The following is a 20,378-nucleotide window of genomic DNA, read 5'->3' on the forward strand; positions in this document are numbered from 1 at the left end:
CACATTGTACATAATTTCCTTTTCCAAGTTTCTTATGATAATTTTCAGTTCCTGTTTTCTTATTACATGAGAGACAATAAATCGAAATTGCCATACCAAACTTCTCTTTAGTTTTTATAATAGGTTTAATTATAATTCTGCCTATTCTTTCTCCAATAGTTGGGTTTTTGATCGCATCTAAATTGTCTAATAATTCTTGACCTGCTCTTTTATTTTCGTATCTTTTGTTTTACTCTCTTTCATATTATGCTCTTTACAGGCTTTATTGATTCTATTTATACCAGGATCTCCTTCTTCTAGTCTTTTTTTTCAAATTTAGTAAACGCATCACAATATTGATATCCTGGTAAATGCATTCCCAGAGGATTTATTTTATCTTTTAACCCTCCTAGAATATCACTGCCTTTAATTAAACCATCTCCATTAATTTCTTTACAAACTATTTATGAATAATATTTATAGCCATTCAATTTGTTTTATATATTTTTCAACAGCATTAAATTTTAAACTTTTTATAAAATGTTCTTTTTTGTACATTTCTTCTCCAGAAATTTCTTTTGCTTTAAATGATTTAAGTTCTTTATAAAAATTTAAACAATGTTTGCGAGTGAAATGAACAACTTCCAATATATCAGCTGACAAATGTAAAATTCCAGGCCTTCTTGGAACTTTTCCCGCGGCCTTCTCGGAACCTTCCCCTCTGATGTGTAAGAGATTTCTTTTGCAGTGCGCCCGCTCCACTGCCCTCTCTTGTCTTGAATCTTACTGACACGTCCACTTCCTCCCACTCGCCATTGTTAGTTTAAGCCTAATAGTGTTTGCGAACCGGTCAGAGTTAATTTCTTATCTTTTATTGTGTTCAGCGCTTGTGCTTTTGGGTTTTGTGTTTTTCATTACCGATTTAAAATGTCAGGAAAACGAAAAAAGGTTGTGTTGACGATTGCGCAAAAATTAGAATTAATTTCTAAAGTAGCAAATGGCGCTACAAGGCCGCAGATGGAATTGGATTACAGAATCGCAGAAACAACAGTGCGCAACATTCTAAAGCAAAAAGACAAACTGGTAAACTTTGGATGTTGGACAGTGCTTCCGCAATAAAAACGTGAAAAACTATGAAGGGTTCTACCTTTGATGAGCTAGACACAGCATTGACAGAGTGGTTAGCTCAAGTTCGAAAAGAGGGTACTCCTGTAAATGGTCCTATCATTGCGGCGAAGGCAAAAACCTTTTTTGAGTTGTTAGACCTGAAAGGAAATTTTGATGCGTCTTCGGCTGGTTGACTCATTTTAAGCAGCAACATGGAATTCGAGAAATTGGACTTCATGGGGAGAAACTTAGTGGTGACCAACAAGCAGCCAACGATTTCCACCATGAATTTGAAGAATTTGTTTTAAAAGAAGAGCTATATTTTGAACAAATTTACAATGCTGACGAATCAGGACTTTTGTAGAAATGTCTTCCCACTCGCACTTTAGCATTTGAAAGTGAAAGTAAAGTGGCGGGTCATAAAAGCAGCAAGGAAAGGATCACTATCATGTCTTGCACCAACGCTACTGGTGGACATAAACTTAGATTTGTTGTCATTGGAAAGTAAAAAAAAACTGAGATCTTTCAAAGGCACAAGGATAGAAAATTTGCCTGTTGATTACTTTAACCAAAAAAAAAAAAAAAAAAGGATGGATAAACCAAAACATTTTTCAAGAATGGTTTGAAAAAATCTTTCTTCTTCAAGTGTGTAAACATCCTTAATCGAAAAACCTGCCTGAAAAAGCTGTGCTATTAATCGACAACGCACTTTCTCACCCAGCAACAAACATGCTAAAGTTTTTGATGGACAAATTTTTGCAAAGTTTCTCCCCCAAACGTTACTGCACTAATCCAACCCATGGACCAAGGAGTCATTGCAACAATGAAGAGAGCATACCGAACCAAGCTGCTAATGACCAAAATTGAAGAAGGTTATGATCTGAAAGAGTTTTAGAAACACTACACAATCTTGGACAAACTCTACGGTATTGCATCAGCATGGGACTCAGTGAAACCGTTAACCCTCATAAAATCATGGAGAAAACTCATGCCTAATGTTGAAGCCAACAACAACCTAATTCCTTTGAGTTGTGAAGAAGAGAATGAAGATGTAGACACGCCCACGGCAACTCTTGCCGATATGGTGAAAACAGTTCCTGGTGGTGAGAACGTCGATGCTGAAAACATTAACGAGTGGTTGGAGTGTGACGTCAATAAACCTGGCTTCGAACGCTTGACAGATGACAAAATTGTGAAGAAAGCAAGGGGAGAGACCGAGAATGAAGGACAGCGAAGTAAAGGTGAAGAAGAGCCCACTGTGCAGATGCGGAAGACTCACGAAGCGGCTTTGCAACAAGTCAACGGACTGCTGAGCTATTTGGAAGAACAAGACGACGTGGAGTTGGCCGAGAAATTTATGCTACGAAAAAATGCAATCTCGGATCAAGAGAAAATGCTTCCAAAGAAGAAGAAAACACAAATGACTGATTTCTTCAAAAAGGTGTAGTTTTACAGTTATGCTTTTATAATTACATAATACATTACAGTATTAAAACAGTACATATGTATTAATTTTTCTGTGTATCCTTGTCGCCTCTCGTAAGTACAAAGCACTTTTCTGTTTTCATTAACAAAATGCATTTTAGGTTAGTTTTAAGTGATATACTAAAATATTAAGCGTTAATTAAACATTTCCTGCTGTTTATTTTACGTTTTATAAAAATGATTTTTCATAAAACGATTCTTCAAAGTTGGAATGACTGTTTTCTCTTTTGCCATACCCGTTTTTAACTTTTTTTGGATTATCCGCGATTTTTGTTATCCGTGGCGACCGCACCACCCAATTCCGCGGGTAATCGGCAGTGTACTGTAGTTCAAAAGATGAATTTTATTATGATTTTAATATACCTAAGTTTTTAAAACAGAGATATAATAGTAAAGTTTTTTTTATTTAATAAAATTAAAAGAAAAAAATATTATTTTAACTCAAGAGGTAGATGTTTTTAAATTTTATAAACTCAACCCTTTGTGGAAGAATAAATAATTATTTATTTTTTATAAAAAGTTTGTGATTATTATAATATTCCACATGAAGCAAATGCTTGCAGCTTATAAAAAGCTGTTTACACTAGGGAGAAATCATTGCTTATTTTGTATTTTATTTAGTCAAAAATAAAATAAAATAAAAAATAAGCAATGATTTCTTCCTAGTGTAAACAGGTTCTTATAAGCTGCAAGTCCCACTTCCAGTTGTTTAACATTTTTTATTCAAAATCTAATCTACTCTTAAATGCAAAACTTAAACATGGAAAATGGAAATTTCTACCAGTTTCATTAAGAGTTATCATGGATGAAAAAATCAACACATACAGAGACAGACATCACAGTAAATATATGCAATGAGGTCCTTAATTTATGCTTATTCACTGGATAGTCACTGTCGAATTTTTTGAACTGAAGACAATCTACCTCTAAGCTGGCAGGAGATAAAAAATATTAATATGGAATAACTTTTACTTTTGAAGTAAAGTACTTATTTCACATTTCTGAGCCACATTTCAATTTTCCGCTTACTTAATAGAAAATAATACATGGAACAAAAATATGACCAAAAAGATTTATTAAAAGTCTTAAGACAAAAATTACAACTGAGCACATATAATTAAAATAGAAAGTCCATTTTACTGTTCAACAGAGGCTGTCTCTTTTTCGTCTTCTAGAATAGGAGAACGTGATAAGACATCATCTATTAAACCAAAATCTTTAGCCTGTTCTGGAGTCATATGCTGAACCCGTTCCATATGTTTTTCTGAAATAAAACATTCAAACCTAATACATTACACATTTTTTTAAAATTTCGAATGACAGAATACAAAGACAACCGTAGGCAGAACAAACAAATATGAAAGAGAACAGCAAAATTAAAAAAAAAAAAAGAGTTCACACTGTAATCTATCAATCTATTTTGTATCTTGCCTCCAAGTATCTCTCCCAGAGTGATCCAGTATTAAGTACAGGGCAATGACTTAGGTGTGAGGCATCTATTTCCTCATGAATGTTGCATAATTTACAAATTAAAGTTGGAATAATGATCATTCAAAGCAAATGTTTTAAAAGGCAATCATGACCAGTAACAAGATGAAAAATAGCAAACAGATTTCTTTCAGGGCCATAAAAGAGTGTCAAAAATTCTGTTAATCCTTATTTTATAACTGTTTTTTTCTATAATGTCTTTCCAAAAAGCTTCTCGATAGCAATTATTAATTACTCTTTTGGCAGTGTAAAAAGGGATGTGGCTGTAATTTATTTGGAGAATAAAAGGTCTTTCTGTGTCAACAAAGCTGCCTTATCATTTCCATGAAGGCTACCGTGTGATGGCATCCATTGCATGACAAGCTCTTTGCCCACTTGACCTAAGTTGTTTAGAAACTGTTTACATTTCAAATCATCAACAAACACTGGCAATAAAATAAAATTAAAAAAAAAAAAAAAGGCTAGAAGAGCAGTTTTAGAATCAGAGTTTGACAACCTTTGAAAAATGTTAAAGTTGACACTGAGGCTGGGCTAAAGCTATGTGTATAGCAGGGATCTCAGCATCAAAAGCAGTCCTATTTCTTCCAACAGCATTTTAAAATGAAAAAAACCTTACAAAAGACACCAGCCCCTGCATTAATACTGTCAGCTAACACAGAGCCAAAATACATTGATTATTTTGTGAGCTGCCATGGCTGGCAATAACTGCTGTAACATGCCTCAGTGATGAAATAAAAAAGCTTTGAATGCATACTTAGAGTATGTTAATCTGTGTTGTTTCTATATGATGCCAAAGTTCATCTGGCATGACTGAAGATGGAGTATGCTAGGCCATACATTTTCCAGTCACTGGCCAGATGTGTTCAATGAGTGACAAATAAGGAAAATGATCATGCCAAGGCAGAGAATGAAGAAATGCAGGCATTACATGTCATATGAGTTCTTTGGACAGGAAGTTGGAACTGGACATATAGAGCAAGCCTTGAAGGGAATGCTGATAAGAAGCTTCAAATTTCAGAGATGTAGCAAAGTGATAAATATGCTGGAAATGTGGTGGCTGTTAAATGTGCTGGAAATGCATATTAGACAAATACAAAAATAAAATCCAATGGCACCCAGAACCAGAAAATACCTCAGGTTAAGGGGCAGTTTAATGAAGCATAACACAAAGGTCATGACACCTGCAATACATGCAAACTCAGATGTAAAAACTGTGATGTTGTAGGCACAATTGAGATTCGTCTGAAGAGATGTCATAAAATCCATTTATCTATGCATAGTGCTCAACACATCATTGCAGCTGCACACATCTGTGTGCTACAGTATCAATAATGATTGGAGAATGATACCTTGCAAAGATCTCTTATGCAGACAACATTGAATGGTGTGTGCTAACACAGGCTACAGAGCAAGAAAACAAAATTTTTGAACTAAGATTCTTAGTGCTGCTTTGGGATTTGTCATTACTATGTACACAACATGCCTGTCTTCTTTTTCCGTGGTGTGACAAGTCTACTACAATCACTCCTGTTGGTCCATCCAATCCTTCTTGCATTCACCAATTCCACATTTGCATAATAGTGGCTTGATTCTGTCCAACACAAGTATCAGTTTCTAGAAAAGATAATCTGCAGTCTCCATAGGCTGCTATACTTTATCTGTCAAACTCAGAAATTTGCTGAAATTCATTTTTCAAGAAGGCATACTGAAACATCACACACAAAAGAACAGTGGGAAAACATGGTTTCAGTGTTTAAAAACATCCTATGGTTCATTTTTACATTGTTTCTAGGTGGTGTTACTGGCATGTTTTTCAGGGTTCTTACACATTTCTGCACAAGGAAATTAAGTACTCTTAAGGACTTTTAAGGACCATTAATGAAAAAATTAAGGACCTATGAGCAAATGGGAACTGAATAAATTCAATTAAAAATATTATATCTATGCCTGAACGTGAGTAGGATGCATTATTATTAAACATAATTAATATAATTATTAATATGTTTGAGAATAGAATTAATTTTATGAAATTTATCAAGTAGCATTAAATATTTTACACTCATAATAACTGGACTTATTTGAAGGAAGATAAGTGACATTTTAGTTAAGTTTTACTAACAGTTATCTTTTTTTTTTCTTTCTTTTTTCTTTCTTTTTCTTCTTCTTTTTTTTTTAATGTCTCATTTTGTTACATACTTTCTCAGTTTAGAGGTTTAGTAAATAGTAAGCTGATTTTATGTCAAGCAACATAGGTTAAAATGAGCATTAAAATCATAATCAGCATGATTCATAACAAAAGACCAGCTGTTGTCACCGCTCCTGCTTACCTATAGAGAGACCTGTTGATCAGAACAAACCTGAAAGGCCTGATGTAGGCACAGTAGCAAGTTTTGAAAGTTAGCTGACCTCTGTCTGACGCTGTTAGTGTCGTAGCTTCGTGTAGAGTTCCAGGGGTTGTAACTCAGTTAATATACTTTAAGGTTTATTAAGCCACTAAAGCATTAGCGGTGATAAGTTGTTTTGCATTAAGTCTTACTAGATGCAAAGAATAAGTTTCACATGAATTTTTATATTTTTACGTTTTACCTTGTGACCACGGTAAACGTTTAACACGTTGAGCACGGCGCCGAATTTGCTGTCCTTTCTGTTCAGCCGGTGAAATTATAGAAAAAGGAAGGATATAAAGTCCGAAAGTATTGCTCGAAATGTTATGATGACAATTCAAAACTATTTGGATGCAAGATAGCCAAAAATGTTACCAAAATAGTTGTTTCGTATTGTAATATGTGTAAAGCTAAACCATAGTTTTGTTTAGAATGTTTCAATAAATTTTATTAAAACTACATTTGATCTCATTTCATTGAGACTATACTTATTTTTTAACTTTACTGTCGGTCCTGCAGATTGATGCCAGCCAAACGAAAACTCCAGTGCCAGTTCCCAGGGACCAACGCCGGGCTTAGCGTGTTAACGAAAGGCAATAACTTGCTTTAATATAGAGAGATAATTTTTAAGAGAATGCATTTAGTTATAACTAAATTAGGTATTAGATAACCTTAGTCCTTATGGATTTACATGGCCACTATTAAATTAAATTAATTTTTTAATAATATTTGTTAAAAAAAACTATTAATATAACAATCTCATAAAATTTCACAGTTTAAAATACATGCAGTTTATGACATTGATTTTTAAACAATATTAGGATAATTACACATTAAAAGCTACAAGACATAAAACTCAACCAAATAATTATGCATCTTTTTAATTTGTAGGCCTTCCCAGACATTTTGGCTAACTTATATTGATTTCCTTCTCCTTAAGCATGTTTTCTAACAATTAGAAATTTGTCTCAATAAGCAAAATAATGTTCTCATTAGTTTCTGCGTGTTTTATATCCTAACTGCCAACCTCTCTACAATGTACTTCCTATGAGAGTTTACTTGATCTGGTAAAAGTTAAATAGTCCGACCCCCACGTGAAAAAAATTATCACTATGTCTGAAAGTAACTATAAATCAGATAATAAATTTAAATTCTTCTTATTCAAAAAGAACTTGGAACATATAGGCCTGTTCTTATGCTAACAGAATCAATTACAGTTTGTGGTGATATAAATAAACAAGAAGAGTCAAATTCAAACTAAAAATATGGATTAGTGGCCAAAGACTATACAATTTAATTTCAATTTAATCTGGCTCAGTAACTCTATTGTCATAATAAACTCAAATGTCAGCAGCAGTAATGGAAAGACTAATAATTACAAATTATCAGAGCTGACAGAACTAATGCAGGGAGCAAGTGGAGGACAGAAACATACTCGTCTTACACTCCAAAAACTTCCTTTTAAAAACTAAGTGATTTGCATTCTGGTGAGGAAATAGAAATGGGAAATTAAAAGTACAGGCTTAAACTGTAAATAACTGGGTAATTTACATAATAATAACTGTACATATCTTTGAAGAATAATTTTCTTCTCTTTACATATTCAGTTTCTTTTTTCAACACGTTTCCTTTTCACTTTAAATTTTTGGGATTTAATTAAAGACTTCTAAAAGACTAAATGCATTTAGAATGTATGGAAAAAGCTGCTAATTTTATTTCTTTAGTAATGCGAACATTCAGAAGAAATATGAAATACATATGGTAAAGTCTGGTCACAGAGCTGGTGTGGCATAATTTTTAGAATTTAAGGACACAATGAGCAACAAAATCTAGAAATGGCAAAACTTTTAGAATTTAGAGCAGGCATTGGAAGCAGAATTTAGAAAGGCACCAAGCAGCAAAATTTAGGATCCACAGAGACTGCGTCAGGTGGCAAAATCCCTAGCGCCAGCTCTGTGTATGATGCATTAAGACATGTTAGATGAATCTTTTGAATTGTCAGTTTTCAATTTCTTTATTAATAAAAAAATTCCTTTTTATAATGCCTTTCCATATGATAAGATTAAAAGTACTTTTGATATTTTCCATGCCTATATCTAGTGAAAAGTAGAGAAAATAAAGAGAAGATAAAAATGTTAAAAAAGCAATTCTAGAATCAGAAGTAAAACATTCAACTATTATATTTTCATTGCTCTTCCAGATGTTCTCCAAAATGTAAGAAACTGCATGTTACTACCATGGAGACATTTTTCATTTTATCACATTTTTCTGGAATCTTTTAGAATCATGGGTCTATAAATTTGCCTTAAAATCTTTCTAAACTTTCCAAGCTTCAATGTCTAAAATCCTAAAGAAAAATTACCCCCACCAATTATGTAACAGCAAAAAGCTAGAAACGCTTTTGAAAAAAATTGGAGGAAAAAAGTGTGAAATTAATTTTATAGAGAAAACTGATGCATTTTCTGAGAATTCTGATCATTCTGAGAAATGGGAAAAATTCTTACCATGAAAAAATTAAAAAGACATTTTTAATTAATTACATAGCTATTTTGCTTTTGCTAGAGACTGTTTTGTAAACTGTGCTTTATAGCATTATTCCTTGCTTATTTTTCAGATTCAAAAAATTGTATAATATGTGGTCAAAATGGAACTTTATATGACAAGTGAAAAATAAAAATTATTTAATGTTATTTCTTAAATATAATTCCAATATATTACCATTATTTTAATGAAATTTATCAATGTTAGAATGTTCTAAAAAAATCGTCAAAAAATTCCCAGATCTCGGAATTAAAAATTTTCTATAGAAACCGATCTTAAAATCGCCAAAATGTTGATAATCACCAAATTTAGAGCCGTTTAATAAAAGAATTCGCATTTCCAAAAGGAAAAATGTTGTTTGAGAGCTCTTCATCACAAAAACTGAAATAATTCTGAAATGTTTAAAATGATCATTAGAAATAAGAGAAAAAATTTTAGTGGAAATATATAAAGATTAATTTTTATTTATGCAGATACATCAACAGATAGAAATCTTATAAAAAAAAAGTAATCACTTCTATTGAATCAAATCAATCTATAGAATCTCTATCAAAGCAATTTTTTTTTTAATACAACGGCTAACACTATTACAAAAATGCAAAATTTTATATGCAGATGTATAACAAAAAGAAATTTCAATACTTAAATTTAGAAAGAAAATCATACCAATGATTTCAGTTGGCTGCTTTGTGTGTTTAGCCAATATACTATTCATTTGTTTCTTATGAAATAACAGCCGTTCAGCGTGGATTTGAACATCAGTAACTGCACCCTAAAAAGAAGTCAGCTCATTATTTTTAACTCTAAGATATAATACAATGCTAATAAAAGTTTAAGAAAATATAATTAAAAAGTATATACATGCACATTATAATGTTTCATTAAAAACTAATTTGTAAAGTTAAATAATTATTTTGCACCAATGCTGCAAGGAATGAAATATGAATTTAATAATTACAATATTATAATCTCATTCATATAAAGCAAATTAAATTGCAAACAAAATAAATTGATTAATTATTGATGTGGCCTAATTTGAAATATCATTAAATTCAGAAAACATAAATAAAGTGCAAGCATGTGAATGCTAGAAAAACGTAATACAATCCCAAAAATTTTATCTTAAAAACCTTTCAAAATTTTTAAATAAATTTTAATTTGCATAAAGTGAATAATTGTTGAGCAGGCAGGAGACAGAGCTTTTTAAGGAGAAGTTGCCCCCAATTCCTACTGTGGATTTGTTTTTTAATTTCTTGAAAATTCCTTAAATATTAATTTCTCATTTTAACATATTATTACTTTTGGTTTTGTGTGTTTCTTTACCTATACCTGTACAGTTGGCGAAACGTGAATTGCATAATTGAATAATTAGGTTTGGGGGCAACTTCCCCTTGAAAAGATCTGTCTCCTGCCTACTCAATAATTATTCAGTTTATGCATATTAAAATTTATTTTTAAAATTGTAAAGGCTTTTAAGGTAAAAATTTTGGGGTTGCATTACGTTTTTTTAGTATTTACATGCTTTCACTTTATTTACTTATGTTTTTTGAATTTGATATAGCAAATTAATTTACAGCAATAATTAATCAATTTATTTTGCTTGCAATTGAATTTTCATAATTTAAAATTTAATTTGCTTTATATGAATGAGATTATAATATTGTTTTATTAAATACACACACATTACATATACTTTTTTAAAAATTCAACAATACTCAACATTTCATTCAGAACACCATGGAAAAATCCCAAAACTGCAATTATTTATAAACTTTTGTTTGGCTGATATGAAAATTTAACCAAAACATATAAAAAATAAGCTATAAAAAGATATAAAATCAATTTTTTAATTCACTTTCAAAATCAGCATATGAATGAAAATCACAAAATGTAAATATCAGCAATATAGAATATGATTATTCTGAGCAACAATATATCAACTAATGCAATGTTCCAAGTAGTGAATAAAAGTGTCTATGAGATCTATAATGAGTGAAGTCAATTGTTATCAAAACTGCTCCAGTCATGGCAAGAGTTTGAGGAGGACGGGCATAACAGCAGTAATACATGTACTTAGAGCATCCCAGAACTACTCACTAAGATTTGAATAAAAAGATCAAGCTGGCTACTCTACATGCAGAACTGTTACCGTATTGCTATCTTCTAAATCAAAATTTTCATCTACTGCACCTGCATAAGCATCAAGAATATTGTTTCTATACACACAAACAATCTCGGTTTTACAAAAATTCTGACCAGCCACCTACAGACATCTTAACTCAAACATGGATATTGCTTTCTCCAAATAACTCTCTTTCAAGAGTGTCTGAATGATGACACCAGTTCTCATGTCTCCTTAAATCAAGAAAGACTTGTCATTATTTTGAAAGCTAAAGACTCATCCAAGAAAAGAAAAAGCCTCCATTTATCTGGTACTGCAATAACCATATTGATCTGTCTACTGCAAATACAATCTCATCTTCTCACAGTTAAGAGGTATGCAAATTGTTGGTGGCTTTACATATAAATCTCTTGCATGACGTCTTCAGCATTCAAGAGATTACGATAGTATACTTTCAGTAGTTGTCAGAAGAGAAGATTTTAGTAGGATTCATGTGCCTTCTTGCCCATTAATAAAGATTTAGTTTCTGATGTTCATTCTAGCTCTTAACTTGCTGCTTTTTCTAGAAATCATATCCATAACTACATTAAAAATTATGAAACTGAGAAAGTCTTACATTTATTCATCTCTCCAACCTCTATCTGAATTTGCCCAGCTTCATTCTCAAAACATGTAGATTTATTTTCTTGTTCCATAATACAAATCGATTACTCATTATTTTGAATATTGTTGCATGTGTACGGGTTCATAATAAATTAAATACACAAGTCCGATGAAAAGTGAATAAAATTTACTCTTATCACTACAAATATAACAAAATGCTGAAATGTCCTCAGAGATATTCGTACAATATTGCAATATCTCACAGTAGTTATATTTTAAACTAATAAAACATTCAATAGAACTCAATTCAAAACACTGAGAAAGCTAATCCGATCTCGCCGCAAATTCGCTACAGTCAATAACAACACTAAGTAAACAACTAATGAACGAATGAATTGAGATGTTTTGATCCAGCTTTTATAAGATTTTTAATCCTGCACAAGAACATTATGGTATTTTCTCAATTTTTCTGTATAGCTAAAAAGAATACAATTATGAGATATCTATTTATTAAAATGTTAAATGCTCGTGCTCCTGTATTTAGATTTTTTCTGGCATAGCTTTCTCTTCAAAAAAGTCTTGTGCTGCATTGCACAGGAATATAAAACAATTTTAATTATAGCTAAATAAATACAAAAAAGTAACAATATTATATTTGAGTTCAATTTATTAAGGATACACCTAAATTTTCTATAAAATGCTTTATTTTCATTATAAATTATCATAAATTTCACGATTTTTCCTCAATTCTTAGAAACCACTGCATTTATTCAAATATATGGCATTAAAAAAAATTAAGTAAAAATTACTTGAACTAATTTAACAAACAATTTTAGTTAAACATTTAATTTAATTAAAGTACAGATTATAGATTAATTAAAGTACAGATTATAGAAACATGATATCAAGATTGCTCTTTTCCATTATTATTATTTTTAACTACTGATGCATTCTTCATTAACTAATTTTTTATTTGTTTTTTGCATGAATCAATGTTATCAGAAAACATAACTTTTCATACCTGTATCATACTAAATAAAGATTAGTCAATTATTATGACCCATTCCCATGATTAGCATTGCCCTATCCTTCATTAATCATGCAAGTATTGTGAAATAACACTCTGAAATAACTTGAATAGATGTTTTATTATTCTCTCATACACACTTAAAAGTTTATTTCTCAAAGTCCTAGGTTTTTGGCACAAGCTAGCCCAGCCACAACTTCAATTAAGAAATCAGTTCCTTTGCATGTACTATGGTTAAGGCTCAAAATTTTCCTTTGAGAGCTTATTATTGTTACAGTAAATGGGAGCACAGTACTCCTGGGTTGCTGGCTCCTTGAAGAGTCATCAAAATTATTTAACTTTCATTAAAAAACTCATAGAAAATTCATTTACTTTTTGTTTGAATAAATTCATAGATCACTCCCAGATCATCCACCATTTCTCGTTCTCGCATGGGGGGGAGAAGAAGAATCCTTTTAAAAGAAGAATTCTTTTTAATTCTTATCAATCCGTTCTAGTCTGGCACTCTTTATGCCAAGGTTATAACTAGTTAGTTATACAACCCCAATGAGTCACCAAGACTTTCATTATAACATTCCTTATGCACCAGGTGAAAAATAAAAATATTAATATACTTTTAACCTTTTTATTTATATATTTATATACATAATCCTACCCTAAATGATTCTATTAGCAAAAACTTTATCTATCAAACTGCATTATATACAAAGCAGGCAAACTAATTATTGTTTCAATTGAAACTGAAAAACTAAAACAACTTATATATTAAAATTATCCAAGATTTTACAAATGCAAATGGCAAAATGTGAAACAACAAACAGAATTATCTGCATAATTTATTGTATGTCATAATTTATTCTCTAAGAGAACATTATCTTTCTCATAATATACAAACAAATATTATGAAAAAGATAATGATAATATATAAACAAGGAATCAAAGTACTGACTTACCAAGGCATTGTTCATATTAATTAGTATAACTAATTAATGTATATAGTAATTCATATTAATTAGTATAATTAAATAAATCTTAAAATAAAATTTCCTACTCTCTTTTCATACAGTATTTATCATCACTTGAATCATACTATGATATGGTATAACAAAATTTTTATGATACTGCTATCAAAATGATTATTGTTATTATACACGCAGTATTCATCAAATTTGAGCTAAAATGGATGAGAAAAAATATAGCATTGCATTATATATAAAACCGCAAATCAAAGGTTTTATTTCCAAATAAAACCATAATTGTCTCTTGGATGAAGATTATATTTGACAGATGGTTCCTGATCAGTCAACTATGATTAATGTCATTACTGCCAATTTGCAATACTTTATCATGTATTGGAATCATAATTTATTTTTAAAGTTCTGTTTCTCAGTTGTTGAGAAGTTCAAAATCTTAAAATCATATTCAAGGAATTTTGAGGTTCATATACCAGGTGAGGCTCATGAATTTCTGTTTCACAATCAAAATGATTTTTTTTTTCTAAATGTTCATCCTCAAGTTCCCTTGGAATCAGGAAAAATTTCACAGCTTCACTTTCTTTATCATATTTATATGTATAATATCTTACTTTGTGGTTCAGCCAGGAGATCAGTTTCATAATTTATATCTGATAATCTTCTTCTTACTCTGCATGTGCCATCATTTAATTTGCTTAAACTTTTTTTAATCCAACTATTACTTTAGAAATAGAAAGATAAAAAATATCATTTACATTAATATTTTTGTCTTTAATGAATTTATTGTCTTGCTTAGGAACAGCTGCCATTAGATTCCATTTTACACAGTTAAATGTTTAATCGGAAGGAATGTATGTTTGTCAGTTTCGTCTGAAAATAATTTCATCAAGCAAAATTTTGGGGGGGGGGGTTACAATAGTAAAACATTAAATTTATAAAATGCCTGTTAAAATTTAAGTTTTACAAATACTAGTTATTGCCAAATGCAAAACCTTAACTAATCTTGTATTATGCATGCTTTAAATTTTGCAGTCATATTTTTATGTCAATGCATGGTAGTTTTGATTATTTTAATTTTAAGCATACATTTGTAGAATTTTATTCTTCCCAAGAGCTTCACAGAAAATAAAAAAAACAGCTGTGGAAAGTTGATTACTTTAATACAAGTAGGAAGAAGAGTACTTTATTGTGCAAAATGAACACCATTCAACAAACTGTTTGCTTTTCCTTGAAAGTGTGTTATTAAAAAATATATATATAACATTTGACTGTATGATGAAACAAACATCATTCCATGATCTTTTCCTCATGAATCTTTCACAAAGTAAAAATTAACTTTAGCTAATCTTTAAATTAATAAATAAAAAAATCTTTGCAAGAACTGCAAAATATAATGCTATAAGAGATTTCACAAGATACAGAAGTGGCAAGAGCATAGTACAAAATTCCTTACATACTTGAAAAACATATGAAATCCTTTATTGATGACAAAACTGTGAAAGAATGTTTAGGATAAAGAAATAAGTATGAAAGCTTATGTAACTTAAATGATTTTTGCTGCAAAGAACATGGAAGTCGCAAAATATCTTTTTAAACATACAAATTTGCCTAATTGGGGAGGGGGATGAACATAGGAAATGTGATAAAAACTAGGGGCAGGAAAAACTGGTATTAATACTTTTTACAGACACAAAGAATGAATTAATAATGTATGTAATCATTTCTGAACAAAACGCAAGCTTTACAGTGACTTTCTATGCTGTGTATTGGATTATACACATGTCCTATGGTAACAAACCACATTCAGAATGAATAGTACCTAAAAGCTCCTGAAGAGTGCTAAATAGGGGGCTGAAGTGATATAAGTCAACATTCTAGTGCTTACCACTTACTGGATTCAAATCAGGGCTGTGGAGTCAGAATCAGAGTTGGGCAGATATTTGGATAAAAGCAGTGGGAGCTGGAGTCGCTAAAGGCATGTCGACTCCAACTCCAGTTTTTATTGGACAGTTTGAATTTGAAATGAAATTAAGGTGAACTAAAATAAAAAAAAAAAAAAAAAAAAAGACTGTGTTATTATTTTTATCTATGGATGATATACATTAATAAATACTTACTTTCTATTTTATTGACATATTAATAAATAATATAAGGGAGGAATATGGATGTGATATTTGCCATTATCGATTAAACTGATTCATTTAGTTTCAAATATCATTGGTAAATTTAGGTAAGCAGCAATAGTAGCAAGAACTCTCAAAATTGATGCTATTCTTAAGAAGCAAGGAGGAAAAGGAGGAATTATTGATCAAAGAACTTTTCTAGAAGATGTAGATAACCCTAATGTTTCACTAGCAGAAAGACTGTGTAATGACCTTGCAAAATTGGAAACTCTTCTTTTTACACCATATATAACAGCAAAAAAGCTACAATCTGAAGAATTAACAGGAGGTGAGAATGGAAGAATGTGATGCTCTTTCTGCACGAGGGCTTATTGCAAAAGGAATCATTTCTTCAATGAAGAAAAAAGAAACTAATTTGCTAGACAATGAGATCTTGCTGGGTTCAATATATGCAGATTTAAAACACTGAATTTTGTTGGATGACAAACAAAAAGGAAAAGAAAGTCATCTATGAACCATATTAAGAATGAAATTATTCTCAGAACAATTGCAGTATTCAGATCAGGACAGTCAGACTGCAGACACTGCAACTAAGTCTATATCATCCTCTTCCACTAATGAATTAGATTTTGAGAAATATTTGGATAATATTGAAAAGGCTATGGCAAAGCTAATGAAAATAAAGAACCAAGAGCCTTTGGATATAAAAATGAAAAAATACACACAAGATTTCTACACAGCCTTTGAAGAAACAGAGAAATATGATTGCTTTTGCAAGACACGTCTTTTAGAACTTATAAAAATCTATCTTGAAAAGTTAAAAAAAAAAAAAAAAAAATATTCCTAATAGTAACAGCTCTTCCTCCTATTCTATAGCTATTCCCTCCTTCTTCCTCAAGTTAGTATGGAAAGACTCTTCTCAGTTCTGAAATTTATCAAATTGGATCTATGGTCCTCTAACAAAGAAGATCTTGCCAAAGCTATACTGTTTCTTAGAAATTACTAATGGCAGTTTTTCTATTTAATAATCAATCCTTATTACTGTAAATAATTTGCTATGCCATTAATTTTTTTTCCTGTAGCATCTATTACTTCTGTTATAAATTACTAATGGCAGTTTTTCCATTTAATAATCAATCCTAATTAATATAAATAATTTGCTATGCCATTATTTTTTTTTCTGTAGCATCTATTACTTCTTTTATATATATATATATATATATATATATATATATATATATAAAAGCCTTAACACATGTGTATATGTTTACATATATATGAGGGAGTCAGTGTCTTTAAGTTTAAAATTCCAGGAGTAGGATTCAGTCATTTTTCCTACAGACTCCCTAGCCCTGATTCAGATATGTAGAATAGGCAAGCCCTACCACCTGCTTGATTCCTTCACCTCAAAATATTTGATATCTAATGAAGAAGACTCGGGATAAGCATTATCATCAATCTGGAGGAAGTTATTACCAACTGCATCCCTATATAATTTAACATAGTCAGAAACCTCATTTCTGTACATTTCAGCATTTACAGTTTCACTGATAAAATGTGTAGATCTGTGTGGCCATTAATACTCTTATGAAATCTGTACATATATAAATTGAAATTACATGTAAAACTGTAGCTTCTTTTGTATACTGTAACATAAAAGTATAAACAGGTTATGCTTTGCCAGAAAAGTAAGAATACAGGGGCAAATCTATTCAGCATTGAGTAAATGCCTAAATTGGGGTGATATCACCAAGCTGATGATAGTTTTAGCAACTAATTTTTTGCCAAATTTGGCAAGAAATCGCTAAAAGTTGCCAAACTTGACAACCATTTGGGGACATTTTGCTTTGGTTCTTGTATAACTGTAATGGGTATTGTAACTGAATAACTGTAATTGATCCTACATGTAACTAATTGTATCCAGCCCTCATATGCCTTCCAGTAATTTCGAGAAACAGAAGGTACTAGCAATTTCTCAGTAGCCAGGGTAAAACTATATAACACCACGTACAGCATTTACTTCTGAGTGGGAGTAATTTAGTTAAAGCACGAATTCGGAGTATTGAGATACCTCCATGTTAGCTTCCCTCTTCAGATGCATTTTGCATTTAACGTTTTAATTAATTTGAAGTGTAACTATTGATTGTACTCTGTGAATTGTAAACAGCTGTACGAGTGTTTCTGTCGAAAATTCCTGAAATGTGAAGTGTCCCTTCTGCTAAAATGAATTTTATTGACCTATTATCGATTTTATGTGCATTCAATCTATTACGGACCCGTATGCATGCAACAATTTTATTAAAATCTGTGTGTATCTCTATCTGCATGCTTATTTGTAACATCATCTCCTCAGGAATGAGTTTCGAGAGGTACCCCCCCCCAGATTCCAAATATTTGGGGGAAAGTCATTTCACACATTCTCATCTTCATATGATTTTAATCAGCCAAACATTAATTAAAAACTCTGGAAATGCTAATTTTTGCACCTTGCAAATTGCTTTTTTCATTGAACTTTACTGCTGTTCGGTGTGCTTACTTCGAAGCATATACGAGGTGGAATTTTAAAATTGCCATCAGACTTTTCTAAAAAAAGGTACAGTAAAAATTTTTTATGGAATCATGCAGTTAGGTTATTATCATTAAAATACTGCTGCACGCAAGCGGGATAATAATAGATTGAATGCACATACAATTGATGACAGCTTGATAAATCTATTTTACCCAAAATAACAGTTCACAGTTCAGGAACTTTCCACAAAAACAGTTGTACAACTCTTCACAGTATCACAAAATACAATCAGTAGTTACACTTCAATCTACTAAGAACGTTAAACACAACACAATGCAAAGCGCATCTAAACAGCAAAACTAACCCAGAAGTATCTCAGTAATCCAAACTCACGCTTAACAACTACAAAAAGTGATGATCTCTTATATAGTTTTCATCCAGCCAAAGATATTTGTAGTAATTTCTGCTTCTCGAAACTTAAAGGCATATGAGGGCTGGATATGGTTACAGTTACATATAGCAACCAATTCCATTTATTCAATCACAATACCAATTACAGTTATTCAGGGACAGGACTAAAATGTCACCATATGGCAGTCAAAAATTAGTTGCCGAAACTATCGCCAGCTTGGCAATACCTCGCCAATTTAGCAACATAGTTGTTTACACAATGCTAAATAGACTTGCCCCTGCATTCTTATTTTTTCTGGCAGAGCATCATCTCTCTAGATTTCCATGTTATGTTACAGAGAAAAATACAACAATGTTGTATATAACTGCACTAAAATCATCTATCCATATACAAAATTTGTAACAATATATGTAATTGATTTCATTCATGCTGAAATATTTTGCTTTGGCATACTGAAATGCTGTCTTGTTTTGCTTTGGCCGCAGCTCACTAGTTTAATATAATGCTCGCTCCTACCACAATTCCATTACTGTCATAATGATGTCTTATAAACAATAAGGTGGTATTTTTTTAAGCATTTTGTGTTATTTTACTTCACGCATATTGTTACAGTATTTCTACAAATTCCCTGCACTTGATATGTAGATTGTTCACTCTCATAATATTTCAAACTTGCACTGAAAACAAAACTATCAGTTATGCTGTTTCCTTTAAATATGAAGGGCAGGAATGAAATTTCTGTTTAGAAATCAAGAACTAAAAAGCAATAATTATCAAGTATAATATATTTTCATTATAGATATATACTAATGATCAGTGCTGGCGCAAGGTTATCTGGCACTCACCTGCAAAATAGCTGAAGTCACGCCCCTCCCCCTTTTTAAATTTTTGTCTAGGAAAAGGAAGTTTTGAAGAAAGCATTTGTTGATTTTTTAACTTTTTTTTGAGAATAATTAATTTTTCTGCATTTCATACTTACAAATTTTTCTAAATTTTTTTTTGCATTTATCTCTTGACAGATTTCATTTTCAATGGCAATCAACGCAAAATTTATGAGTCTTTCCTGCGATATATTTGACCGTAAATATGCCTCGATCAATTTTAATTTGGAGAATGACGTTTTGCTACTAGCAACACTAACAGAAATACTAAGTAGTATTCTCAATATCATCTTCAAGTTCGAAAAGCATAAACTGTTTGACACAATTAAGTTTAGAGTATCAAATGGGTCATTTATACTGGCTGTAAAAATGTCTTTCAAAGCTACTGTTTTGTCATAAAGGTGTTCTGCATTAATATCTTTATTGTCATCTCACTGCAGCAATTTTTCTCATTTAGTGTATTTTATTTTCAAATTTGCATTATATATTTTTGATAAATTACCCAGGAAACTAAAATTATCGCAATGGTTTATTGCATCAGATCTTTCATTTAATGATGTCCAAGCAATATTCAAAATTCCAAAAAAGACATTTGCTGTAAACTTTTCTTATGGATATTGAGGGAATTTGTCAGCATGTTCGTAATCGAAGTGACATTTCTTTTTCCTTCGTCGGGCTTCTTCAACAGTTTTAAATTGCGGCTCTCCATCGACTTCTTCACTAAGTTCTTTGGTTTTCTCAAG

General features: G+C 31.1%; 1 protein-coding gene across 3 annotated transcripts in view; it reads right to left on the bottom strand.

The window, feature by feature from the left end:
• Positions 1-3,629: 3,629 nt before the first annotated feature.
• The window catches only part of LOC118179306 (ATP-dependent Clp protease proteolytic subunit, mitochondrial-like), a 61,666-nt gene continuing 44,917 nt past the window's right edge, over positions 3,630-20,378 (bottom strand). For all 3 annotated transcript variants that reach the window (XM_035348491.2, XM_035348490.2, XM_035348492.2), the window contains 2 exons: positions 9,651-9,756; positions 3,630-3,835 (listed from right to left, as the gene is read on the bottom strand). In XM_035348491.2, coding sequence (XP_035204382.1) covers positions 3,708-3,835; positions 9,651-9,756 — 234 coding nt within the window. In that variant the 3' untranslated portion in view covers positions 3,630-3,707. The remainder of the gene's footprint in view (positions 3,836-9,650; positions 9,757-20,378) is intronic.

This window comes from Stegodyphus dumicola, chromosome 7 (assembly GCF_044657685.1).
Source record: "Stegodyphus dumicola isolate Sdum_Otavi_A_Nest chromosome 7, ASM4465768v1".
Lineage (NCBI taxonomy): Eukaryota > Metazoa > Arthropoda > Arachnida > Araneae > Eresidae > Stegodyphus > Stegodyphus dumicola.